The following is a 23303-nucleotide window of genomic DNA, read 5'->3' as shown; positions in this document are numbered from 1 at the left end:
TATCTTGACTTTTATCTCGAAAGGAAGGAGAGTAGTCCGTAGGCTGGTCTGAAGAGAATTTTCTAATGACCCCTCGCAAAGCTCTGACGAAACGTTCCATCTGGTTAGTCTCTTCCATCGTTGTGCTCGGCTTGAGAGTGAAATGAATAGTGAAAGGACAAGACACACACCCTTTTATATACGCTGGTCTGCTATGACTATAAAGTAGCTCATGGTGTTTCAACTTGAGTCATTTGACTTTTTGCTTTCAAGATGAAACGATCCCATTCATTCGAGAAGAAAGAAGAAAAAGAAAGTAAGAGGCAGAAACGTGATCTATCGCCTCGTACCAGGGCTGAAATCTTGGCACAAATTCATGCCAGTGATTTTGAAGAGGACATGAGTGAACCAGAATCAGAACCCTCTAAACCAAGTTCATCACCCTTAGTCAACCCTGAAAAATACTATTCCATTCGAGAGACGGAAAAGCGCTCCTCTAGAAAATTTAGAACCACGGCTTACAAATACACGGTGAAGTTTAAAGATTTCAAGTCCGAAGTACCGTTAGAGAAAGCAGAAGGGTTCATCACCGGAGTGTGGGATTCTCTGCTCACTGCACTCAAGCGACAATGTCAACCCAAAGAAGACGATCGCTTGAGACTTTCCATACAACACGACGGTTTGAAATCCCCTGTTTGGATCGAGTTTAGCACCCCTGCAGAATTGACCGCTTCCAAAGTCATGGACAAGATTCAACACGTGCAACAATCTAATGACCAGTTTGACATCACCGATGGAAAAGCCACATTGGACATGACCCACGTCTCTCCTCCTCAAGGAACCGGACGCAAAAAGATGTTATTGGTGAATGACCTTCGCAGCATTAAGCGTAGCCTTGTCCAAATTCACAATCCTCATGACCAGATGTGTTTAGCCCGTGCCATCGTGGTGGGACGAACCTATGCCAACAAGAACGACACGGTAGAATGGAAAAGAACCTGGAAAACTATTCAACGATCCGATCGAGCCAAACAACGAAGTGAAGCAGAACTCCTGTTACGACAAGCTGGCATGTCCAAAGACACACCCTGTGGCATACCTGAGATGCAAAAATTGCAAGATGCCCTAGCTCCACGATACACCTTGAAAGTGCACCCTCAAGAAGTGCGCGGGTCTTTGTTGTTTCGAGGGCAAGATTTTAAGGACGGAAAATACATTCACGTTTATCATCACGATGACCATTTCGATACCATTACCAGTATCACTGGATTCCTAGGATACGGTTATTATTGTGAGAAATGTGATTATGGTTATAACAATCGAGAGCAACACAAGCATTGTGGATCGAAATGCCCAGGATGTTTGGCCTCTCCACCCTGTCTGAGCGAAGAACCAGTGCCTTGTTCAACTTGTCTGCGCACGTTTGTCAGCCCTACCTGTTACCAACAACATTTGAAAACACGAGGTTCACAGAAGAAATGTGCTTGTCAACTCCTGAGATTGTGCTCTACGTGTGGACAAGGCATACTTACCAACAATGCCAAGGCACACGTATGTCGAGGAAAGAAAAAATGTCACATTTGTCACCACATCGTGGACTTGGAACACCAATGTTACGTGCAAAAATACCAACCCCCACCAGAGAAAGAGGACGGTCACAAGAAGAAAGGCAATTTCATCTTTTTCGATTTTGAATGCATGCAAGAGACTGGCATTCACATCCCTAATTTCTGCGTGGCTCATCGAGCGTGCGAGAAGTGTATTCAAGAACCTATCTTCAGTTATTGCCCTCACTGCAGCAAAATTCCTGGAGGGCGTGAAAAAATCTTTCGAGGACCGAACACGTTAGCCGATTTTGCCCAATGGGTCTTAGACCCCGTCGACAAGACATGGAGCCAAGAGGACATCGAACGTTACCGAGATTGTCATCGTCATGCCACAGTGATGGCTCACAATTTCTCCGGATACGATGGACAGTTTCTTTTGAGGTACTATACGGAACATGGCACCGAACGTCCTAAAGTCACTTTGAACGGAGCCAAAATCATTTTCATGCAAGTGGGACAAGTGCAGTTTAAAGATTCGATGAGCTATTTGGCCATGCCTTTGAGCCGAATGCCTAAAACGTTTGGAATGACAGAAATGGCTAAAGGGTACTTTCCACACTTTTTCAATACGGAAGCCAATCAACACGCCGTTCTACCCCATTTACCTGAGGCTCACTATTACGACCCCGACAACATGCGTACCGAACAACGAGAAGCTTTCTACGCTTGGTACCAGGCTCACGCCTCGGACCCTTTCGACTTTCAGGAAGAAATGCTAAAGTATTGTCGTTCCGACGTGGACATTTTACGGCGTTGCTGTGGAAAATTTCGAGAACTGTTCATGGAACACGGAGGGGTGGATCCTTTGAAAGAAGCTTGCACCATTGCCAACGCGTGTTCCCTAGTGTATCGACAACGATTCATGCCTGAAAACACCGTGGCTGTCATCAGCCCTCAAACGACCCACTTTGTCAAACGTCAATACTCGGTCAAAGCCCTACGTTGGTTACATTACTTGTGCGACAAGGAAGACAAGTGGATTCAGCATGCCCGCAACGGAGGGGGCGAAAAGACCATCGGAACGTATTCGGTCGATGGCTGGGACTTAGAAACCCCCAAGATCGTGTACGAGTTTAACGGTTGCTTATTTCACGGATGTCCCGTTTGTTACCCTGACCGTGGCACTAAAAATCAGTTTTTGCAACGAACCATGGAAGACTTGTACCAGGACACTTGTCAGCGACGCCTAAAGTTAGAACAGCAAGGATACCAAGTGGTGGAAATGTGGGAACACGAATACGATCACCGTATGAAAACCGATCCCGAGTTTAAACGCCTCGTGGAAAGTTACAAGCTGATGGACTCGCTGAACCCGAGGGATAGTTTGTACGGAGGAAGGACCAATGCCACCTGTTTGCTGTACCAAGCCGACGAAGAGAAAGGAGAAGAAATCAAATACTTGGACGTGTGTTCGCTGTATCCCTACGTGTGCAAATATTGTCGCTTTCCTGTAGGGCACCCGCAATTGTTGACGGAACACATCGACCTGGTCAACATTCGACAATACGAAGGCTTGATCAAGTGTAAAGTTTTGCCTCCCACGAACCTATACCATCCCGTCTTACCTCACCATTGTCAAGGCAAACTGATGTTTCCCTTGTGCCGTACTTGTGCCGAAACGTGCAACCAAGACCAGCCTTGTCAGCACAGCCAGGAAGAACGGGCCTTGACGGGAACCTGGGTCAGCGTAGAATTGTTCAAAGCTTTGGACATGGGATACGAACTGTTAGAAGTGTACGAAATTTGCCACTTTCCCAAGACACAACAATACCACAAGGGTGACCCCACTCAGAAAGGCATTTTCGCAGACTACGTGGATGCCTTTTTGAAACTGAAGCAAGAAGCCAGCGGCTATCCTTCCTGGTGTCACACTCCCGAAGACCAAATACAATTCAAAGAGAAATACTACGAACAAGAAGGCATCACTTTAGACCACATCGAGAAAAACGAAGGCAGGCGATCGTTTGCCAAAGTGATGTTAAATTGCTTGTGGGGTAAAATGGCACAACGCCCGTGTTTACCCAAGACGGAATATTTGACAGAACCTTCCCGCTACTTTCAGATGATTCACGACAAAACCAAATACATGAAACACGTGGACGTCGTTCGAGAGGATTTGATCTTGGTCAATTACGAAGAAGATCTGGACTTTGTACAAGACGACCCTTTTGGAAATGTCATCATTGCGGCTTACGTGACAGCCCATGCTCGCTTAAAATTGTACGAAGCTTTAGAACTGTTAGAAGAACGCGTCCTGTACTTTGACACGGACAGTTGCATTTACATTCATCACCCGATTCAACAGCACCCTGACATCGAAGGAGACCGTTTAGGAGCCTGGACAGACGAGCATCCCGACGACAAGATTCTAAGTTTCGTCAGTGGCGGTCCCAAAAATTACGGCTACGAATACCGGGACAAACAAGGAGAAGTGCACACGACGTGCAAAGTGAAAGGACTGACTCTGAATTATCGTACCAGTCGAGTGGTAAACTTTGGGGTATTGAAAGAAGCCTTGCAATCGGGAGAGGATGGAAACTTTAAAGTGACCACCTATCAACCGAACAAGATTGTACGTTTACCCACTCACCACATCGTCAGTCGACCTTTGGAAAAAGTCTATCAAATTGTATACCAGAAGCGAGTTCGACTTCCCAATCATTTCACCTTACCGTATGGACACGTTGGTATAAAACATTGGTTGTAAGAGGATAGCCACCCACCAGAAAGATGACTTCGCCACAGCAAGAATCGAGTGAGAAACCCGATGAGAACTCCAAGTTCAAACCCTACCATTTTCCAGTCTTCTTACCTGACTATTGTGATTGTGCCCGTCGATTGGACACGTTTCAGAAATGGCCTACGGATAGGGAAGGATTACCTTCTTCGCATGTTTTAGCTAGAACAGGATTTGTCTACTTGGAACCTGAGTCAGGATTGGGATACGAGGTACAGTGTTTCGCTTGCGGACTGAAGTTACGAATGGATCTATGTATCTATAAAGATTCAGCTATTCTGGAACATACTCGATGGTCTCCGCACTGCCCTTACCTTTCTATGGCCTTTCCACCCATCACACTACGGTACAATGTTGACGGTACCTTAGAGACGGTACCTTCCGAAACAAGACATAAAAAACGTAAAAAAGGAAAGATGTACAAGCTGGAGACTGCATTGAGACTAGTATAAAAAGGGGGCTATGGTCAAGATCGATAGTTCATTGTGACTACCAAGACCGAGCAAACAAGATGAATACTTTGAAAGAGACATCGTTCCAGTTTGGGGATTGTAAAAAAGTTGTATCTTCCTCTAGTGTGACTAATACTGGATGGATAAGACCCAGGCATTGCGACGGAAAATGTCCGGAAGGAGACTGCGATTGTCCATGTGGTTACCATTGTAATTGCGTAACGGAGTTTGCAGACGAGTGCGATTGTGAGCCTTGCGATGGATACGATGCTGTACCTTGTGACCTGAGCGATGCCGTAAAGCATCATGGGAACTTTAGTGCCCCTACCCCTATCATGGAAAGTGATGCTGTGCGTGTCAAACCTGTCGGATGCGAAAGTGATGCCGCTCGTCCTCTTGGACATTTTACTGGGTTTCGTTTTAAAGGGGAATGTTCACCTTCACGTCTACCCCCCTACGGATGTCATCCAGCCTTGAGCAAACTCCTACCCATGTCACTCAACCCTCATCGAAACGAACCTGTGAAAAACGAATATTCGTTTCCTGTGCGTTTGTCGGAATACTGCGACTTTGAAAATCGTCTTCAATCGTTCAAAGGAAAATGGCCAAAGTATCTGGGAGGACCGACCCCCGAAGAATTAGCCAGAGCCGGATTTTTCTACTTGGGCGAAGGAGATAAAGTCAGGTGCTTCAGTTGCGATGTGACACTTCACCACTGGGAACCGCAAGATTCGGCCTACGTAGAACATGCTCGATGGTCACCGAATTGTCATTACTTACCCTTAGTGGGACCGAGACATTGAAGTAACTTCTTACCATAATCATCTGTTCATGGATACTTTACAAGAGAACATTCGTGCTTTGCCTGTGGAGTTGAGAGAACGCATTTACCGAGAGCTGGTCAAAATACAAGTGAAACGTAAAGAACAATTGCATCCGTTACGTCACCGGTGTTTGAACCACTGGTACCTGAAGGCTATACAAGGATTGATTCAATTGAAAGTGTTCCATCGGACAGACATTGATCAACGACCTTCTGGTTATAAAAAGGATTGGTTTGGTATGGACGATTGTAGTTACTACATTGTAAACGTACTGCATCGAATTCCAGAGGAAGAGTTAACGAATTACAAACTTTTTGAACACAATGTCAACTTGGTGAAAGAGGAAACTTCTGAACGAATTGTCATGTGTAGATTAGTGACTCAACGATTTAAATTCGACACTGAAGTGAAACCATGTTTGTGCAAAGAGTACATTTCTTGTGTCAGACCAAAGAGGATTTAGTATGACCTATTCATGGATACTTTGCTAGAGAACATTCGTGCTTTGCCTGTGGAGTTGAGAGAACGCATTTACCGAGAGCTGGTGAAAATACAAGTGAAACGTAAAGAACAATTGCATCCGTTACGTCACCAGATCTTTAACCACTGGTACCTGAATGGTATAAGAGAACTGATTCGTCAGAAATTGTTTCAGTGGTCAGACCTTGTTCAACACTTTGAGTTAGTGAATGATCGAAATGTTCATTATTTTGGTTACTTCGAGATTCACCTACAGCAATACATTGAGGAAGACAAGTTAAAGGATTATCAACATATTTTACGTGGAATCCACTTAGAGGAAGAGGAAACTTCTAAACGAACTCTGAAGTTTCGGTTACAGTATGCAAGATTTAGATTCCCTACTGGAGAACGAAGATCTCTGGCTAGAAAGTACGTGTATTGTTTCCGAAACAAAGAGACTATAAAAACAGGCTGCCATGCCACGACTTATGTCACATGTCATCCAACAGATTCCGTGGAAGGAACTCAATGACCATATTCAAACCGTGGATCATTACCATCGATTATTACAAGAACTGTATCCATTCAATTTGGGACGACAAGTGGTGTGTGTCTTAGTGACTTGTTTTTTGGGATTTCGTTTACCAGCCGATTCTTTGTGGACTCTTTACGATCAGTACTTACCACCTCCATGGCCTTAAATGGTCACGAAAAACTCCTTTTGCTCAAAGCCTTGCGTTTTCATCTGGATACTTCTCGACCTCTACGGGAAAAAAAGATTCGTCAACTTTTAGCTACCCAAGACGTGTATGACGATGTGTGTGTAGCTTGTGACTTACATCCCCATTGGACAGATGTCCGTGCCTGGAAAGAATGGGATTTTGAGGCTTGGACCCAAGAAGTGGCCCAGTATGCACGAGAGTTGTTCAAGGAAAAAAGTTACTTTTCAACCCGTGTTAGTGACGGTGCCAGAAGAACCCGTCACCCAGGACAGGACTGTCGTGGACAGACCTGAAAGACCCTTTCGGGAGGACACTTGTGTGACCTTACCCCCTGTTGAACTGGTTAGAACATTACCCAAAAGATGTGATTGTTGTACAGACACTTGTGTTTATTCCACGTTCATCGTTATCATGTGCCTTTTATCCTTGTACTTAAGCCTTTGGCTTTTATGTATTTTTGTCTTTCGTATTCATGTTTGAAAAAAAAAACATTCAATAAACGTGTTCTGAAAAAGTATATAAACTCTTGTCTTGTTTGTTTTCGTGTCACAAGTGACATTTCTCACATCATGGCTACCTCTGCTGTCTCTGCTCCCTCTTCCTCTACTGTCAAAGTCATCGACGAACACTTAGATCGTGCCAGTTGGGAGGCTTTGTATCTTCGCCATCCCTTTAACATGCTCATTGCTGGACCTAGCGGTTCAGGCAAAACCGAATTCGTCAAACGTTTGATCGAACATAAACATCATTTGATCGATCGGCCCCCTCAACGGATCGTGTGGTGTTACAAAGAGTGGCAAACGGCGTACAACCTCTTGCGAGAAAGTCAAGGCGATTCCATCGTGTTTGTGGAAGGCATTCCTAAAGAAGACGACGGCATCGTCTCTGACTCCCGTCTAACCCATTTGGTCATTTTCGACGACATGTTAGGAGAAGACGAAGAAGAAATTAAATTGTGGTTCACGCGCAAAGGGCATCACCGTAATGCCAGTGTCGTTTACATCACCCAAAATTTGTTTCAACAAAGTAAAGCCCATCGCACCATCAGTCTCAATGCGCATTACGTGGTCTTGTTTAAAAGCCCTCGAGATAAATCGCAAGTGCAAGTCTTAGCCAAACAGTTAGGAACGCCTTGGCTGACTCAGGCGTACGACGATGCCACTCAAACGCCACACGCCTATTTACTCGTCGATTTGAAACCTACGACCCCCGAGGATTTGCGATTTCGTACCCACTTGTTTCACCACTGGTGCCAAGACGGAGGGCTTGTCCTGTACACGTCTCCGTCCTCGACTTCATTTCACTCCCCATAAAAAATCTATAAAAACCTCAGACCCTTTTTCGTCTGTCTCACACAGTGTGAACATGACGTCCCTTCAGTCGCATCTTCCCGTCAAATTGATTCGTGCCTTGTATGGCATCAGTCGAGAAAAAAATCCACAAACACGAGCCCGTGTCTTAGAAGCTAGTCTCAAAGAAGTCTTACGATGGTTCACGGTGACGGCACGTCAATTACTCCAAGGAATCATTCAGATTCCTCATCAAACCAAACGCTTTTTCGATCGAAACAAAGTCGCTTTGGTCCAACTGGCCGATCCCCGCATCGACACTCAAACCAAAAAACAAATCATTTTGAAACCTGGAGGGAGCGGTACTCTAGGAGGGGTCATCATTCGCTCACTCTTAAGATGGGATCCTAATGCCCCCAAAGTTATCCCCAAGACAAAAGTCCAACGAAGCCCCAAGAAGAAAAAGAAAAAGACCAGGTCCCCAAGAAGAATAACTTCTCCAGTGGCAGGACCCTCCTCTTACCAGACACCACCACCCCGGAAAAAGAAAAGAAGCCCCCAGAAAAAGAAACAGAGAAAAAGTCCCCAGAAAAAGAAAAGTCCACAGAAGAAAACTAGTCGCAAGAGAGGCACTTCGGCCAGGACGCAACCTTACACTCGCAAACCACGACCTGCCACGGCAGTGACTGCGTCTCCGGCATCCTCACGTTCATCCACTTCTCCGTTGATGACACCCAGAACTGAAGAGTACTTGGAGACGTTGATCACACCAAGAACATCTCCGTTGATGACCCCCAAAAGAACTTCCCCAGTGGCAGGACCCTCCCATTTAGCGGCAGTGGCTGCTGCTCACAAAGTACCTTCTCCCAAAATCAAAGTCCAAGAAAGATCGGGCATGTTACAAAGTTTACTGGATTTGTCCAAGCAAGAACTGGCTCGATTTAGTCCGTTGCGTACCCCTGCACGACGTGTCATGCCTGTCCTCAAACTGATAAAACGTAAAGACAATCAGTGGCGACGCGTTCCAGTATAAAAAGAGCCTGTGACCAAGTCGGGGTATCAGTGAACTTGTAAAAAAGATGTCACCTCCAAGAAGCCACAAAAGAAAGAGACAAAGGCAGACGCGTCATCCGACAAAGCGCTTAGCCAAGCATCGACATTACCCTAAGAAAAGACACAGTCGTTCCAAGAAAAAGAGGCGTCAACAAAGGGGAGGATTCCTTGGTGATTTTGGGAAAAACATTGTCACCTTTATGACAAAGCGATAGTCCCAAAAAAAAGATAAAAGGGTGTGCGTTAAGTCATCGACGTTAGTGTCTGTTCAGTGAATGTCCCGGAACCCACAAGCAAAAAATGTCACCCTCCAGAAAACCCCAAGGAAAGAAAAGGAAAGGACTGCCACCACGTTTAGCTAAACATGGGGACCTGTTATCTGTCCTGTCCAAAGCTTCTTCACCCCTACGAAAAAAACTCATTCAAACGGCCTCCAAAGAGGTCATCGATACCGTGTGCGAATGTTGTTTGAACGTTTTGAAAGGCACGATCCCTTTGTCCAAACACCAGAAACAATGCTTAGGCAAACATCGTCACGTTCTTCGCCAAATGGTTCAAAAGAAAATTCCCATTCGTCAAAAAAAGAAGATGTTGGTCCAACGTGGAGGTATTTTACCTCTCTTGTTAGGCCCCATACTGAAAGGAGTCTTGGGAACCATGTTGGGAGGACTGATGGGAGCAAGATAAAAAGGCCTCGGAAGTTCCAAGATCTCAGAATCGACCCCTGACAACCCCATGGAAGGACGAAAACTAGCTTTAGTGCCTTACAAACGATGGATGGAATACCATCGGTGGCAAGAACAACGCACCCCGCATTTACCTCCCAATCCCCATTTGAGCGAGATGTCCCAGTTACAACACGAATTGCAATCCTTGATGGATCGCCAAGATTTGTCCGAAACAGAAAAATCGCAAAAGTACGGTCAACTCTTGCAACGACTGCAACTCTTTCACCAGAAAGCTTTAGACGAAACAGCTTTACCCACTCTAAAAGATTTTAAGACCTTGATGAAAAGTCCAGCACCATCATCATCATTACCCCCACCACCACTATCATCCCCATGGGTCACCAGAGATGCTACCCCACAAAGACCTGAGGAAGAAGAGATGCGCGAAGTGTTTCAAACACCGTCAGCAGCTCCCATTTCGAGCAAGATTGCAGCATCCTTGTTGACCCCGTCCCCCACACCCCAACGAGAAGAAATGAAAGCTTGGGTTAAAAAGATGATGTCCACGCCTCCTTCGACAGAAGTGAAAAAGAAAGAAGGGAAACCAGAAGCGAAAAAAGAAAAGAAAACCAAAGCCATTCCATTGCCACCTCCACCACCACCACTACCTTCTACTTCTACTCCCGTAGCCCATCGGACACGTAAATCCGTTTCCAAACCACCCTTTCGACCCACCCAAAGTAGCATCACCGAAGAGTGGGTGACTTATTAACACAGCAAAAAAAAAAATGGAAAAAGTCTTAGCTAGCATTTACTACGATCCCTCGCATCCTGCAGGTTACGCAGGAGTTCAAAAATTGTATCGTGCTGCCAAAACGCGACTGAAAAGTCTCCGTTTACCTCAAGTGCAACGATGGTTACAAGAACAAGCTACCTACACTTTGCACAAACCCATTCGACGCAAGTTTGCCAGAAGTCGCACCCAAGTGGAAGGCATCGATCATCAATGGCAAGCCGATTTAGCCGATGTCTCTCATTTGGCCAGCTACAATCGTGGCTACAAATATTTGTTCTGTGTCATCGACGTCTTTTCCAAATTTGCTTGGGTCGTGCCCTTGACTTCCAAATCGAGCAGCGAGTTAGTGCGAGCCCTGCAACGGGTGTTGAAACAAAGCGGTCGTCACCCTCTTCGATGGCAAACGGACAAAGGCACCGAATTTCTGAACCAAGCTTTCCAAAAAGAATTAAAGAAACGTGACATTCATTTTTTTACCACCGAGAATCCCGAAACCAAAGCCAGCATCGTGGAACGTTTTCAACGCACTTTGAAAGAACGCATGTGGAAATATTTTACGCATCACCACACTCTGAAGTACATCGACATCTTACCGCATCTGGTGCAAGCGTACAACCAATCTTACCATCGAAGCATCGGACGTGCCCCGCAAGACGTGACTCCCGACAACGAAGTGCTGGTGTTCGAGCGTCTGTTCGGTACGTCCCCGACGAGGGCTGTCCCCAAGAAAAGTGGAGAGTTGACCGTAGGAGATTGGGTGCGCATTGGCAAAACCAAACGCACTTTCGACAAAGGTTACTTACCTAACTGGACGACCGAATTGTTTCGCGTCACTGGACGAGTGCATGGCCGTCATCCTGCCGTCTATAAATTGGAAGACATGAACGGAGAAGTGCTCAAAGGAACGTTTTATTTGCCCGAGTTACAACGTGTGACCAAAAAAGAAGACGACGTGTACGACATCGAAAGCATTCTCGAACGCAGAACCCGTAAAGTGGGCAAACGACGTGTCAAAGAAGTCAAAGTACGTTGGAAAGGATATCCACCCAGTTTCGATTCTTGGATCGACGCTTCGCAAGTCATCCACTATAAAAAGAAGTGACCATCATGCCCTTTCACACAGCAGACGCAGCTACGTCGACCACTCCTCCTTCCCCTAGTTCTTCTGTGCAAGATTTACAAAAACAACCCTTGTGGGTGTGGTGTGGAGAACGTGTGCCTAAAACGCAAATCGTCTTTTTCTGCCAAATCTTCGTGGTGTATTGTGTCATCGGGGCAGCCATCGCCAATTTGAGTTTGCAACAAGGAGACAAACAATTGTGGACCATTTTATTGAGCAGTTGCATCGGTTACCTGCTTCCCAATCCCTCCCTGAAATTCTCCTCGAACGGGAACGTTGTGTCCAGTGCCAGTGCCAGTCACCAGTCCAACCACAATCAGAACCCCATTTTGGGCGGAGACACACCTCTGACGTCCAGTAATATCCCCTCGGACAGCCACAGAACTCTGGAATTATGAGTCACCAAAACCAATTTTACTTAACTTTACCCAGTGACAGTTCCATGGAGGTGTTTCCCAACAACACGTTGTGCTGTTACACGGCCAAATTACCTCAAGCCATCCCCTTAGATCACGAAGCCCATTGGGAAGTGGCTTTAGTAGAAATGATTCACCCTACACAAATCCAAAACATCACCGAAAAACAAAACTTTTTTGAGGTGGAAATCCTGAACCAACAATTACAAGAAGCCATGACTGACATCGGGTTTTCAGGGATCACAAGACCAGCCAGCAAACCAACCTTCAGTATCTACACCGTGAAAATTCCAGCAGGGTTTTATTTTAGTGGTCAACATTTGGTGGACACTATTGTGGACAGGTTCGAGTTCGCCTTTGGCAAAGCCCTGAACAAAGTCAAAAAAAGTGTCACCCTGGAGTACCATAAAGTGGCTCGTCGCTTACTGATGAAATTTCCAGATACGGACTCATTGTCCTTCAGGTTCAATGGTATTTTGTTTGAAATTTTGGGTGGACATTCAACAATGGTCACAAACAATTGGAGCCCCAAGATCAACAGTAATATGGATTTTTACAAAGCTTTTGGAAAACCGGTAGAACTGAACCAAGGAATGAATTTAATGTTCGTGTACTCCGATGTGGTGGAGTATAACGTGGTGGGACACACCTCTGTGCCATTACTGCGTGTCATTCCTTTCAAAGTGGATTCTACCACGAACGTTGACGAGGAAGGTGGAAACACTTACCACGTCCACCGCGAATTTGTCCATCCTCACTATTTGCCGGTCAGCAAGTCGTATTTGGACACGGTCAACATTACTATAAAAGGAGATTTGGGACAAAATATTCCATTCACCAAAGGAAAAGTCACGGTGAAACTCCATTTTCGAAAACGGTTCTCTCACGACTCGTAAGTCATGTATCCAGTGTACCGAGGGGTGGCTCAGCAGCGAGGACACGGTTTAGGAGACATGTTAAAATCGGCCTTTCGTTCGGTGGCCCCGGTGTTGAAACCGATGGTGACACGCGGATTGCACGCCTTGAAAGATGCGGCACTGACGCAAGGCAAAGAATTTCTCCAAAATGTCATCATCGACAAACAAAACCCTAAAGAAGCCTTCATGAGGGCAGGCAAAAATGTCTTGCTGCAAACGGGCAAAGACATTTTAGGCCGACGAGACACACCTATAAATGCCCTGCACGCTACCGAGTCAAGCATTCAGCAAGGACAAGGCAGAAAGAGACGAAGAAGAAAACACCCTTTCACCAGACTTCAAGCGAGAAAGGCCAAGAAAAGAAGAACCGTTCGAGACTTAGACGTTTTCGATTATTGAGAAAAGAGACAAAAAAAATGATGCACCGAGAATCTTGCGCTTGTTCCAAGACGGAACTGGATCTGTTTGCCATGCCCCCTACCATGATGACGATGCAAGAATCCCAGTGGGTGGAATTTCACCCCGTCTCCTCATTGACAGCCTCAGCTCCCATCGAGTTTGAAATCAAAGGACAGCCCGAAGATTACATCGATCTGAATAGCAGTTACTTGTACTTGAAAGTCAAAGTTGTCGATGAGGACAATTCGACCCTAGATGGCGATGAGGTAATAGCTCCCGTCAACAATTTCATGCATTCCTTGTTTAGCGGAGTGGACTTGTACTTGAACAACAAACTGGTCAGCAGCAGCATGGATACTTACCCTTATCGAGCGTACCTGGAAAATCTCTTGACGTACGGAATAGATGCCAAGAACACTCATCTCAATGCCTGTGTGCTATGGGAAGCTGACGAAGCAGGCCAGTTTGAAGAATTCGAAATTATTACAAATGATAAAGATAAACCATACAATGAGGGATTTACAGAACGAAGAAAGAGAATCAAAGATGGACAGAGTTTAGAACTGATGGATCGTTTGCATTTGGACATGTGGTTACAAGAGAAATATTTGCTAAACGGGGTCAATGTCCGCCTGAGACTGAATCGTAGCAGTACTGCTTTCCATTTGATAGGTAAAACTGCTTGCAAAACTGTCATCGAGGAAGCCAGGCTCTACGTACGACGCGTAGAAGTGTTACCTAAAGTGGGTAACGACATCAGTCAGACGTTGAGCAGAACGACCGCTAAGTATCCCATCCGACGCGTGGAAGTGAAAACCTTCACCATTCCCAAGGGACAACGATCCATGATCGAAGATCATCTGTTTCAAGGACAGCTACCCAAACGTTTGATCGTTGGTATCGTCGAAAATACAGCCTTCAACGGAGATTTGGGTAAAAATCCTTTCCACTTTCAACACTTTGGCGTGTCCAAGATCGAAGTCAGTCGCGATGGCAAGACCTTGTGTACCCGACCTTTCGAACCTGACTTTGAGAAGAAGAATTACTTGAGATCGTACTTGTCCCTGTACGAAGCCACCGGCCAGTTAGGAACCAACACCAGTCACGGTATTACGTACGAGGATTACACAGGAGGCTATGCTTTGTGGGCTTTCGATTTCACTCCTGACCAAGGCAGCGACGAGGGACATTTCCACCCTATAAAATCTGGCCAGATTCGTGTGGAAATTCAATTTGCAAACCGAATCCCTGATGAAACGGTGAACGTCATTCTGTATGCAGAATTCGACAATACCATAGAAATCAACAGTTTGAGAGAAGTCATTCTAGATTACTAGAAACCATGGAAGACTGTTATCCCTCTTTACCTAGTGGAGAAACTTTGGACATGAAATGTGAGGAGACTGTGGAAGAAGTGATCATGATGAAGTCAAGATGGCCAGAACAAGAAGCCCATTTAGTCTCCTGTTTTGCCAAACACTTGGTCGACAAAATGACGGAATTGATCAAGAAAAATTGTTATGGATGTCAAAACGATCATCCCAGTCAAATTCAACACGATAAATGCCTGATGTTAAGTCAAGAAGAAAAATTGGACGAGTATCTGGACGAAGCTTGGAGTCTCATCTCGAACGAAGACGTGTTGCACCAGTGGTATAAAGACTTGCGTGAACATTCTTGTCCACCATTAACCACTCAAGAGATCCATCGTATCGAAGCTCTCCTGAATCAGAGTGAGGAAACAGAACGAATAACCGTTTATTCGTCAGACATTTTCAAGCAAAAAGTCAGGATCGAATTGACGACGTATTATTACCTGTGAAGAAGAAAAACAAACACAAAACAATGGATACCTGGGAACTTTATTACCTTTTGAACCACAGTTCGTATACGGCTTCTTGGAATCCTGTCGTCTGTGCTAAAGATGAACTCCCTCATCGCAAACCTAAAGACCATCAAGCTTACGTGATCAACACGGACGACAGTCATCTCCCAGGAACCCACTGGGTAGCCGTTTACTTTCCTCAAGAAGGATGTGTGGAATATTTCGATTCGTACGGATTGCCCCCTTTGGAAGACGATATCATCGACTTTATGAGAAGAAATGCTCAAACCACCCGATTCAATAATGTGAAATTACAAGGCACAGATTCCTTGGTGTGTGGACAGTACTGTGTGTATTTTCTGCATCATCGCAGCCTGGGGTATTCCTTAGAACATTTAGTGACTCATTTCGATCCTCGTTCTTCTGCTAGAAACGATGTGAAAGTAGATCGATGGTTTTGTGACCATTATGCTTATCTTTTGTCTCAAGCTAGGAAACGTAGTGTCCATCAATGGCCTAATGATTTCCAACAGTGGAAATCACAATTTCATTCACAACGTTGTCAGCCTTGTTTAAAGTAGATTGTATTTGAAGAAAAAAATGTTTGTGATTTGAAAAAAATTGTTTGATGTTATAGTGTTGGATTATTGTTAAAAATGTTGTTGTTTAGTGTTAAGTGATTTTTGAATAAAAAAATGTTGTGTTTTGAAAAAATGCTTTTGTCTTTTGTTCAGCTATAAGAATGTTGAATTGATGCTCTTTCATTTCTTACTATCCCTCTCATGACACTCACTGAACGTTGCGGCTCGAAAACCGTGTGGGGGATGTTTTCCTTCACGTCCGCGCTTTCACTTTAAGAACCGGGGTTGTTTCCAGTCTAACCATCCATTGTCGACTCATCCTCCTACGAAGATGTGCTCCAAACTAGCTAAGCTCAACGAAGCCTACGTGAATTTGCATAGGGTCAGACACAGTCTGATACCGAAGCCAGAAGAAATAGAGAATGTGAGAATGTTAAAAATCACTGAAGACCTGATAGAAGAGCTCTTCAGAGAAGAAGTGAACAGGGAGAAAGAAGAATGGACAGAGAAGTACAGACTTCAAAAACAGCAGCAACAGCAACAACAACAGCAGCAGCAGCAACCTGAACCTGACAGAGGCTTTGTCGATTGCCGTATCGACACCAAAGAGTTCTTCTTCTCTTTCCGAAGAAGCAGACCTATTGCCAGAAAGTCTATAATCAGAGGACATCGCATTCTTAGAAACTAAAAAAAGAATGCCATAGCAAAACAAAAAACAGCCCTTTTCAGGGCTACCCAATACTCTAGAAAAGAAATAACTATTAATTTGCCAATGTGTTTAGGTGGAGTAGTGTGTATATAAACACTAACTCTTTTATAAAAAATGTGAGGGTATGTGTTAGTGTGTTTGTGTGTTTGTGTTTGTAAGAGCTCACGTAACTTGGTATGGATAGTAGATTAAAATGATGTTAGTTTTTTGGCTGTTAGAGGTGTATATTTGGGGTTAGATTGGATTGCTTTGCGTATGTGGATAGTCTATTGAAGTGATTAATAAAAAATTTTAGAATAGTGAGTGAGTGTTTCTTTTAGGTCCGCGCGTTGTTGTTGATTTTGGTCACGATCTAGGTAAGATCCATTTTATGTTTTTTAGGGGATGTTTTCCATCACGTCCGCGCTTTCACTATAAATTGAAACTCGTTCGGCAGTCCAGCTACCCTTGTTGATTGATCAACACAGCCAGAAGAATGACTAGCAGAATAGTGAAACTGTTAGAACTCCAGATGCACCTGGAATATGCCAGGCGGATAGTAAACGAACTATCAGCGGAGGCTATAGTAGAAGAAGCAAGAATAAAGAAGGAAGAAGAGGAGAGAAGACAGAGGGAAGAAGAAGAAAAGAAAAGAGAAGAGAGGATGTCGTTCAATATTCCCGAGACAGAGGATTGGGGTGTTGAAGCGAATCATCCTCCCTCTGCGCTCCCCAGAAGAAAGGTGAAAGAAGACTGGGGAAGAAGATGCGTGTGCGGCGCCAGGCCAGGACGGTGCAACCATTAGATAGGTGCATCTGGAGTTTAAAAAACAGCCCTTTTCAGGGCTACCCAATACTCTAGAAAAGAAGTAACGATAGATTTGCCAATGTGTGTAGGTAGAGTAGTGTGTATATAAACACTAACTCTTTCTTAAAAATTGTGAGGGTATGTGTTAGTGTGTTTGTGTTTGTAAGAGCTCAGGTATGTTAGTGTGAATAGTAGATTATGGGTTTCTTAGCGTATGTGAAGAGTAAAGTTAGGGTTTTATTATATGAAATGAGAAAGTAGGGGATGTTTTCCTTCACGTACGCGCGTTGTTGGGTCATGATCTAGGTAAGATCCATTTTATGTTTTTAGGGGGATGTTTTCCTTCACGTTCGCGCTTTAAGTATAAAACTAACAGTGTTTGCCATTGGAGCCCATTCTACGGAATAAGCAAACAAGAAGATGCCAGCAGCTTCAGCTTTGTACAACAACCTTATGGGAAGTTGGTATTGGATGGTGGATGGATTGAATGTAGCAGAAAGGCTTGAACAGGAATGGAGGCATGCAGTGACAAAAGACTTCGTCTCAAGACAAGTAACCAGCCTCCACTTAGCCATCGATATAGTAAAAGAAATGATAGAGGATGAGGAGAAGAGAATCAGAGGTTTAATTAACCCACCGTATGTGAAAGTGGGTAAGTTGAAAGAAGCGATAGTTTATGTGACAAGTGTAAGGTGTTTTTTAGAAGACATTGTGGAATGGACAGATTGGTGTTTCGCGAAGTGGGGCTTAGACAAGCTTAAGAAAGCGGAAGAAGTAATGAGGAATGTGCTGACCGAAGAGGTCAAGAAGATCAAAGAAAAGTGGTCAAAGGAAAGAAAAGAAGAAGAAAATAGAAAGAAAAAGGAAGAACTAGAGAAACTAAATGCAAACTGGATGAAAATCCAAGAGAAGTTCCGAGCCATGGGTCACCCGGACTGGTTGCCGGAAACAGAAAAGAAAAAGAAGAAAGGAATGATGGACAAAATAAGAGGATGGTGGAAGAAGTTAAGAAGTTAAAAGAAGAAAAAACCCAAAGGCCCTTTTCAGGGCCAGCCATATTTCTCGAAAAGAGATAGTCTTTGAATTGCCTACCCCTTTTTTTATTTTTTTAAAATTTAAAAAAAAAATCCCATGTTAATTTCCTTTGTCGCTATATGTTCCCACGATTTTTCTCCATGTTCAAATCCCCTTGTCGCTCAACAGTCCCACGATTTTTCTCCATGTTAAATTTCCCTTGTCGCTATATGTTCCCACGATTTTTCTCCATGTTAAATTTCCCTTGTCGCTATATGTTCCCACGATTTTTCTCCATGTTAAATTTCCATTGTCGCTATATGTTCCCAAGGGGTCCTGTAATGCTAATTTTCATTGTCGCTATCCTATCCCACATAACTACTTACATACCTTGAAAAAACGAATGTCACCAGGCTGGTGAAAGATAGTGTTGTACCAAAAGAAATATGAATAATACATACACTGCACTAAGCGCTCATTGGTATGAGATATCTAACAATTTTAAATAGTCTGGGCAAATAATCAAACAAGAAACATTCGAATTAACATGTTTGTATTTTATATTTCAAATGTGTGTATATATATATATATATATATATATATATATATATATATATATATATATATATATATATATATATAGTTACATATATCTGATTTAATTCATATTCATATTTAATTGTTTGTCAGTTTTAATTTTTTTAAATTCTAGTTCATGCTCTTATAATGTAAATTTATTCACTGGAGATGATACTTTTTCCAGAAAATCTGTTGACCTGAATCATATTTTTTTGTAAACACCGGGTGTCGATCTAAATCTTGATCTTGTTTCAGAATTTGTAGCAACCGTCGTAAACAAGTTATATTTTATTTTAAAATGACTGGTTTTTGTCAGGGTAATTTTTGGTGTACGTGACATAAACACGACCCCTCCCCTTTCGATTTCGCAATTCCAGTTTTTCCACTACTGCGTATTTGTTAGTTTTAATATAGCCATATTTTGAGTTATAATTTTCTACAGATCAGTTGGATTTCAAAAGGATTAATTCTTATTTCTCTGGAAATATTTTGAGGAGTGCTCATACAGAAATTTACGAAAGACATTGCTTACAAATTTAATTTAGGTTTCCAACACCAGAGTGTCATTATTTGCATTTCTACAAGGAACTGTAAAAGATAACACAGTACAGACTACAGCATACGTCATCGTCATCCATCTTGGATTTTCCATCAGGATTCGAACTTGAAATTATTAGAACATTTATTACTAGGACTTTTGCAATTTGAATCATGGATTATTCTTGGATTATTTTTAGATTTGATTCTTGAATCCGTAAGTTCTTCTCCTTTTTTGATTTTTCCAGAATTTTTCCAGGGAAATAAATTATTTGTTAAATTATATATATATATATATATATATATATATATATATATATATATATATATATATATATATATATATAATAAACAAATGTTAATTCGAAACTATAACTTTGCAAACTTTATATGGCTAGCGACCCTAACAGTCAAAACGCGATCATTCAATCGCTGGCGAGTTGGCCAATTTGACTGTGCAGTACCATCTTAGTTCCAGAAAAACGGAGAGACATCTGGATTCACTGAAGTAGAACTGACGGATTGTGGGACCAACCACCAGGGAGAGAAAGAGAAAGAAAGAGATGTAAACATAATATGTGCAGTTTATAGCATAGGACCTAGGGCATTATTGTGCCTTGATCTCATTATAGGATCTAGTGCATCTCATTATATGGCCGTCTGCATATAGCTATAGCAGGGGTGCACAACCCTTTTCGGCCAAGGGCCAGATTACATTGCACTCGAGGGCCGCAAACACTTATTTTTTTTAAATATAATTACTGTTCACGGGCCAGATTTTTGTGTTGATTTAATTTGCTTTGAGGGCCGAACAAAACATGTGCGCGGGCCGGATCCAACGCTCGGGCCACCGGTTGTGCATCCCTGCACTATAGGATCTAGTGTGTCTCATTGTAGGATCTAGTACAAATCGCCATAGGACCGAATGCATATCATTACAGGATCTAGTGCATGTCATTACAGGACCTAGTGCATATCAGCACAGTTCTTAGTGCATATCGCTATAGGACCGAGTGCATATCATTACTGGGTCTAGCGCATATCAATACAGCACCTAGTTCATATCGTTACAAGACCTAGTGCATTACAGGATCTAGTGCATTACAGGATATAGTGCATATCGTTACAGGATCTAGTGCGTATAATTACAATACAATTTTACAGACGAAATCATACACATACTTATTAGAATACTGTATAATATGCAGTAGTTCGATACTGAAACCGTCATATGTAGAAAAGAAGGACAGAAGAGAGAAGTATGAGATGCCCGATATAAGACGTATTTTCACATAACGTATTCATATTCTTCTTTTGCTTTCTTCCTGTTGTTCGACAGTCTACATCTCTTTCAGATATTATATTTTCTATCCAACTGTTTTTAATATAACTGCGTATGTCAAGTTTATATTACGTTGATTGTGTTTTCGTTTACAGACTAATCTGACAGCTAGATACTAAAAATGTTTTGGAGTTTCGTAGCTACTCCTAAAACATATACTATCACCTGAGCCAATCTCTCCACCTAGTGGTCATGAACTAAAACCTATAAGATCTTTGAACAAAGAGAGAGACAGAGACAGAGACAGACAGACAGTTTTGTGGCATAGCAACACGTTTAAGTTTATATCCTGCTCTGATCATGATTGATTGAATGATTGTAATGGAACCCTAAACATTTCAGGTAATGAATCCTATATATGAACCACTCCGAGAGAGACAGACAGACAAAAATACCTGCTGTATTTCCGCTTGCATCAGGTCTCTATTTATGATGCTCACAATGCTTTCCTTCTGATCCATCGCAGTTGTTGGTTTCATGTTGCCGATCAAGACTTTTCGGAACCCAGGGATGCCAACGTTTGGAAAAGTCAATGTGCCTACCACTTTATATACCACTATTGTAAGTTTAGTCCGGTTGGAACCAGTTAATCGTACACATCCCTTATCGGAGTGTATGTGACACGTGCTCTTTTACCTCGACCTCCCCTGGGGCTTATACGTTTAAATAACAAAATTTATCTTTGATATCCAGTCAGGAAGTTTAAAAGGTTATCGTGATATTTTTTACTTAATCACTCTTACCAACTAAACATGCAAGGAACGCATGCGCAAAAGTTCTATGTGCTTCATTAAATATTTCTAAAATTGCTTATTTAAAACGAATATAAACATAACACGAAGACTTTGCTGTATTTGTCATATCGAAATATCTTTGTTCAGAGCTGTGTCGTAATATTTCTACTTAGAAACTATTTAAGTAGCGTAAACATGTAAGCGTTGATTTTGAAATATTATAAGAAATGTTAAATAGTTCAGCTATAATGGGCCGATGCCATTGATACAGTATCTAGCGTTGGTATTTTGTTTCAAAATAACGACAAAATGAATCAGCTTCAGTAGATGACATTATATTTCGTTTGAGTTCTATTTCACCAATATTTTCATTCGCGTCATCATGAGTGCCCTTCCCTCTTGGCTTTATTCATGCGCATTTCGACATTAAAAATTCAATAAGGAATGTAAGCAGTACTAGTTTCATTCTTGTCTTTGATATGGAATATGACATTATTTTTGAGTTCGTCTAAAAACTGTGGTAACCAACAACAATATCCATCCTCTGTCAATTAGATCGTTGAAGCGTGCTGCTTTGTAAGGTAGACTGTTGTCTACATTAATCATGCATTTCGTTAGAGGAATGTTTGTGATATAGAGTTCAGTTTATACAGGGAAAGAATTACAAAGCAAAGAGTTGTACCGAAGGCAGGTGTTTCCACCGTTAACTTGTTGCTTTTGAATTTGTATGTAGATCATTATTTTTAGTTCCTATCTCACTCATCCCCCCCCAAAAAAAAAATTTCTTCTTTCTCTCATCTGAAACAATTTTTAATTGTCCAATTTATTGACTTTCTATATTGGTCATGTTGTTAATAATTGCATTTAATATCTATTCGTACGTCTCGTATTTGTTATAACTAAATTCAACTAACAATGTGTAATAAGTTTGTTTTTTATCATCGTACTTATGGTGTGTCAACAATGTTCAACTATTTAATGGTGTTACTATTTCGTTGAGGTTTAGAACAATGTTGTGGGTCAATATAGCTTTGAGCCATTTTTGCAATAACACCTAACAAGCTTAAAGCCAAAGGAACAAGTTCTCCTATAGTATTCCTTTGACAAGTATTCATGTACAGATACTATTCTGTCTAATTCCATTTTGAATCTCTGTGAACCTCTCGTACAAGTTTATGTTTCAATTTAACTTACTTATATTGTCACTGTTAGTCCTGCCTATCACGTCTTAAAAATAACTGTTCCGCGTTATAATGACAGATACTACGATTACGTGAAATTTAAAACTATGACGTAGGATTCATGTCTCATTGCAAAAAAAAAAAAAAAAACCTCTTAATTTTGTACCTCACCCTGTTAACACTAAATGACCAAGTACACATGTGGCTATTCCAGTATTACCTGGTTCAGCCCCTGTTATGCTCACAACACTTGTTACTTAAACCAATGCAGCTATTGTTCTCTTTAAATCGGTATATGCTACCTTATATTTCTGTCTAACACCTCTGTAATGCTCGATCTCTCTGATGCAATCATTTAATCTGGTAAATTTTTTGCAAATTCAAAGTAATATCATAGTCAATCGGTTGCATAGGAAATTAGAGTAGAACCCTTGGTATTTTTTCCACTCAGAACTGACAAGGACAGCCTAGACATTTTGTGTTTTTCCATCTTCATTTTATAGTTCCTGAATTTTTGCCGATAAGTCTCAGTGACTAACTCATAATCCTTGAAAACGCATTCCCTAACCAGATC

The 23303-nt window shown here is 42.4% G+C and overlaps 1 protein-coding gene across 1 annotated transcript in view; it reads right to left on the bottom strand.

The window, feature by feature from the left end:
- LOC149783622 (uncharacterized) overlaps positions 1-21358 on the bottom strand; it is a 37132-nt gene extending 15774 nt beyond the window's left edge. Inside the window, exon 1 of the mRNA XM_089931875.1 lies at positions 21210-21358. Within this exon, the coding sequence (XP_089788001.1) occupies positions 21210-21293 (84 nt within the window). The 5' untranslated portion in view covers positions 21294-21358. The remainder of the gene's footprint in view (positions 1-21209) is intronic.
- Positions 21359-23303: the final 1945 nt, after the last annotated feature.

This window comes from Sinohyriopsis cumingii, chromosome 14, assembly GCF_028554795.1.
Source record: "Sinohyriopsis cumingii isolate HCF-2022 chromosome 14, ASM2855479v2, whole genome shotgun sequence".
NCBI lineage: Eukaryota > Metazoa > Mollusca > Bivalvia > Unionida > Unionidae > Sinohyriopsis > Sinohyriopsis cumingii.
The sequence above is the reverse complement of the archived record's forward strand: the minus strand, read 5'-3'. Positions and strand labels throughout refer to the sequence as shown.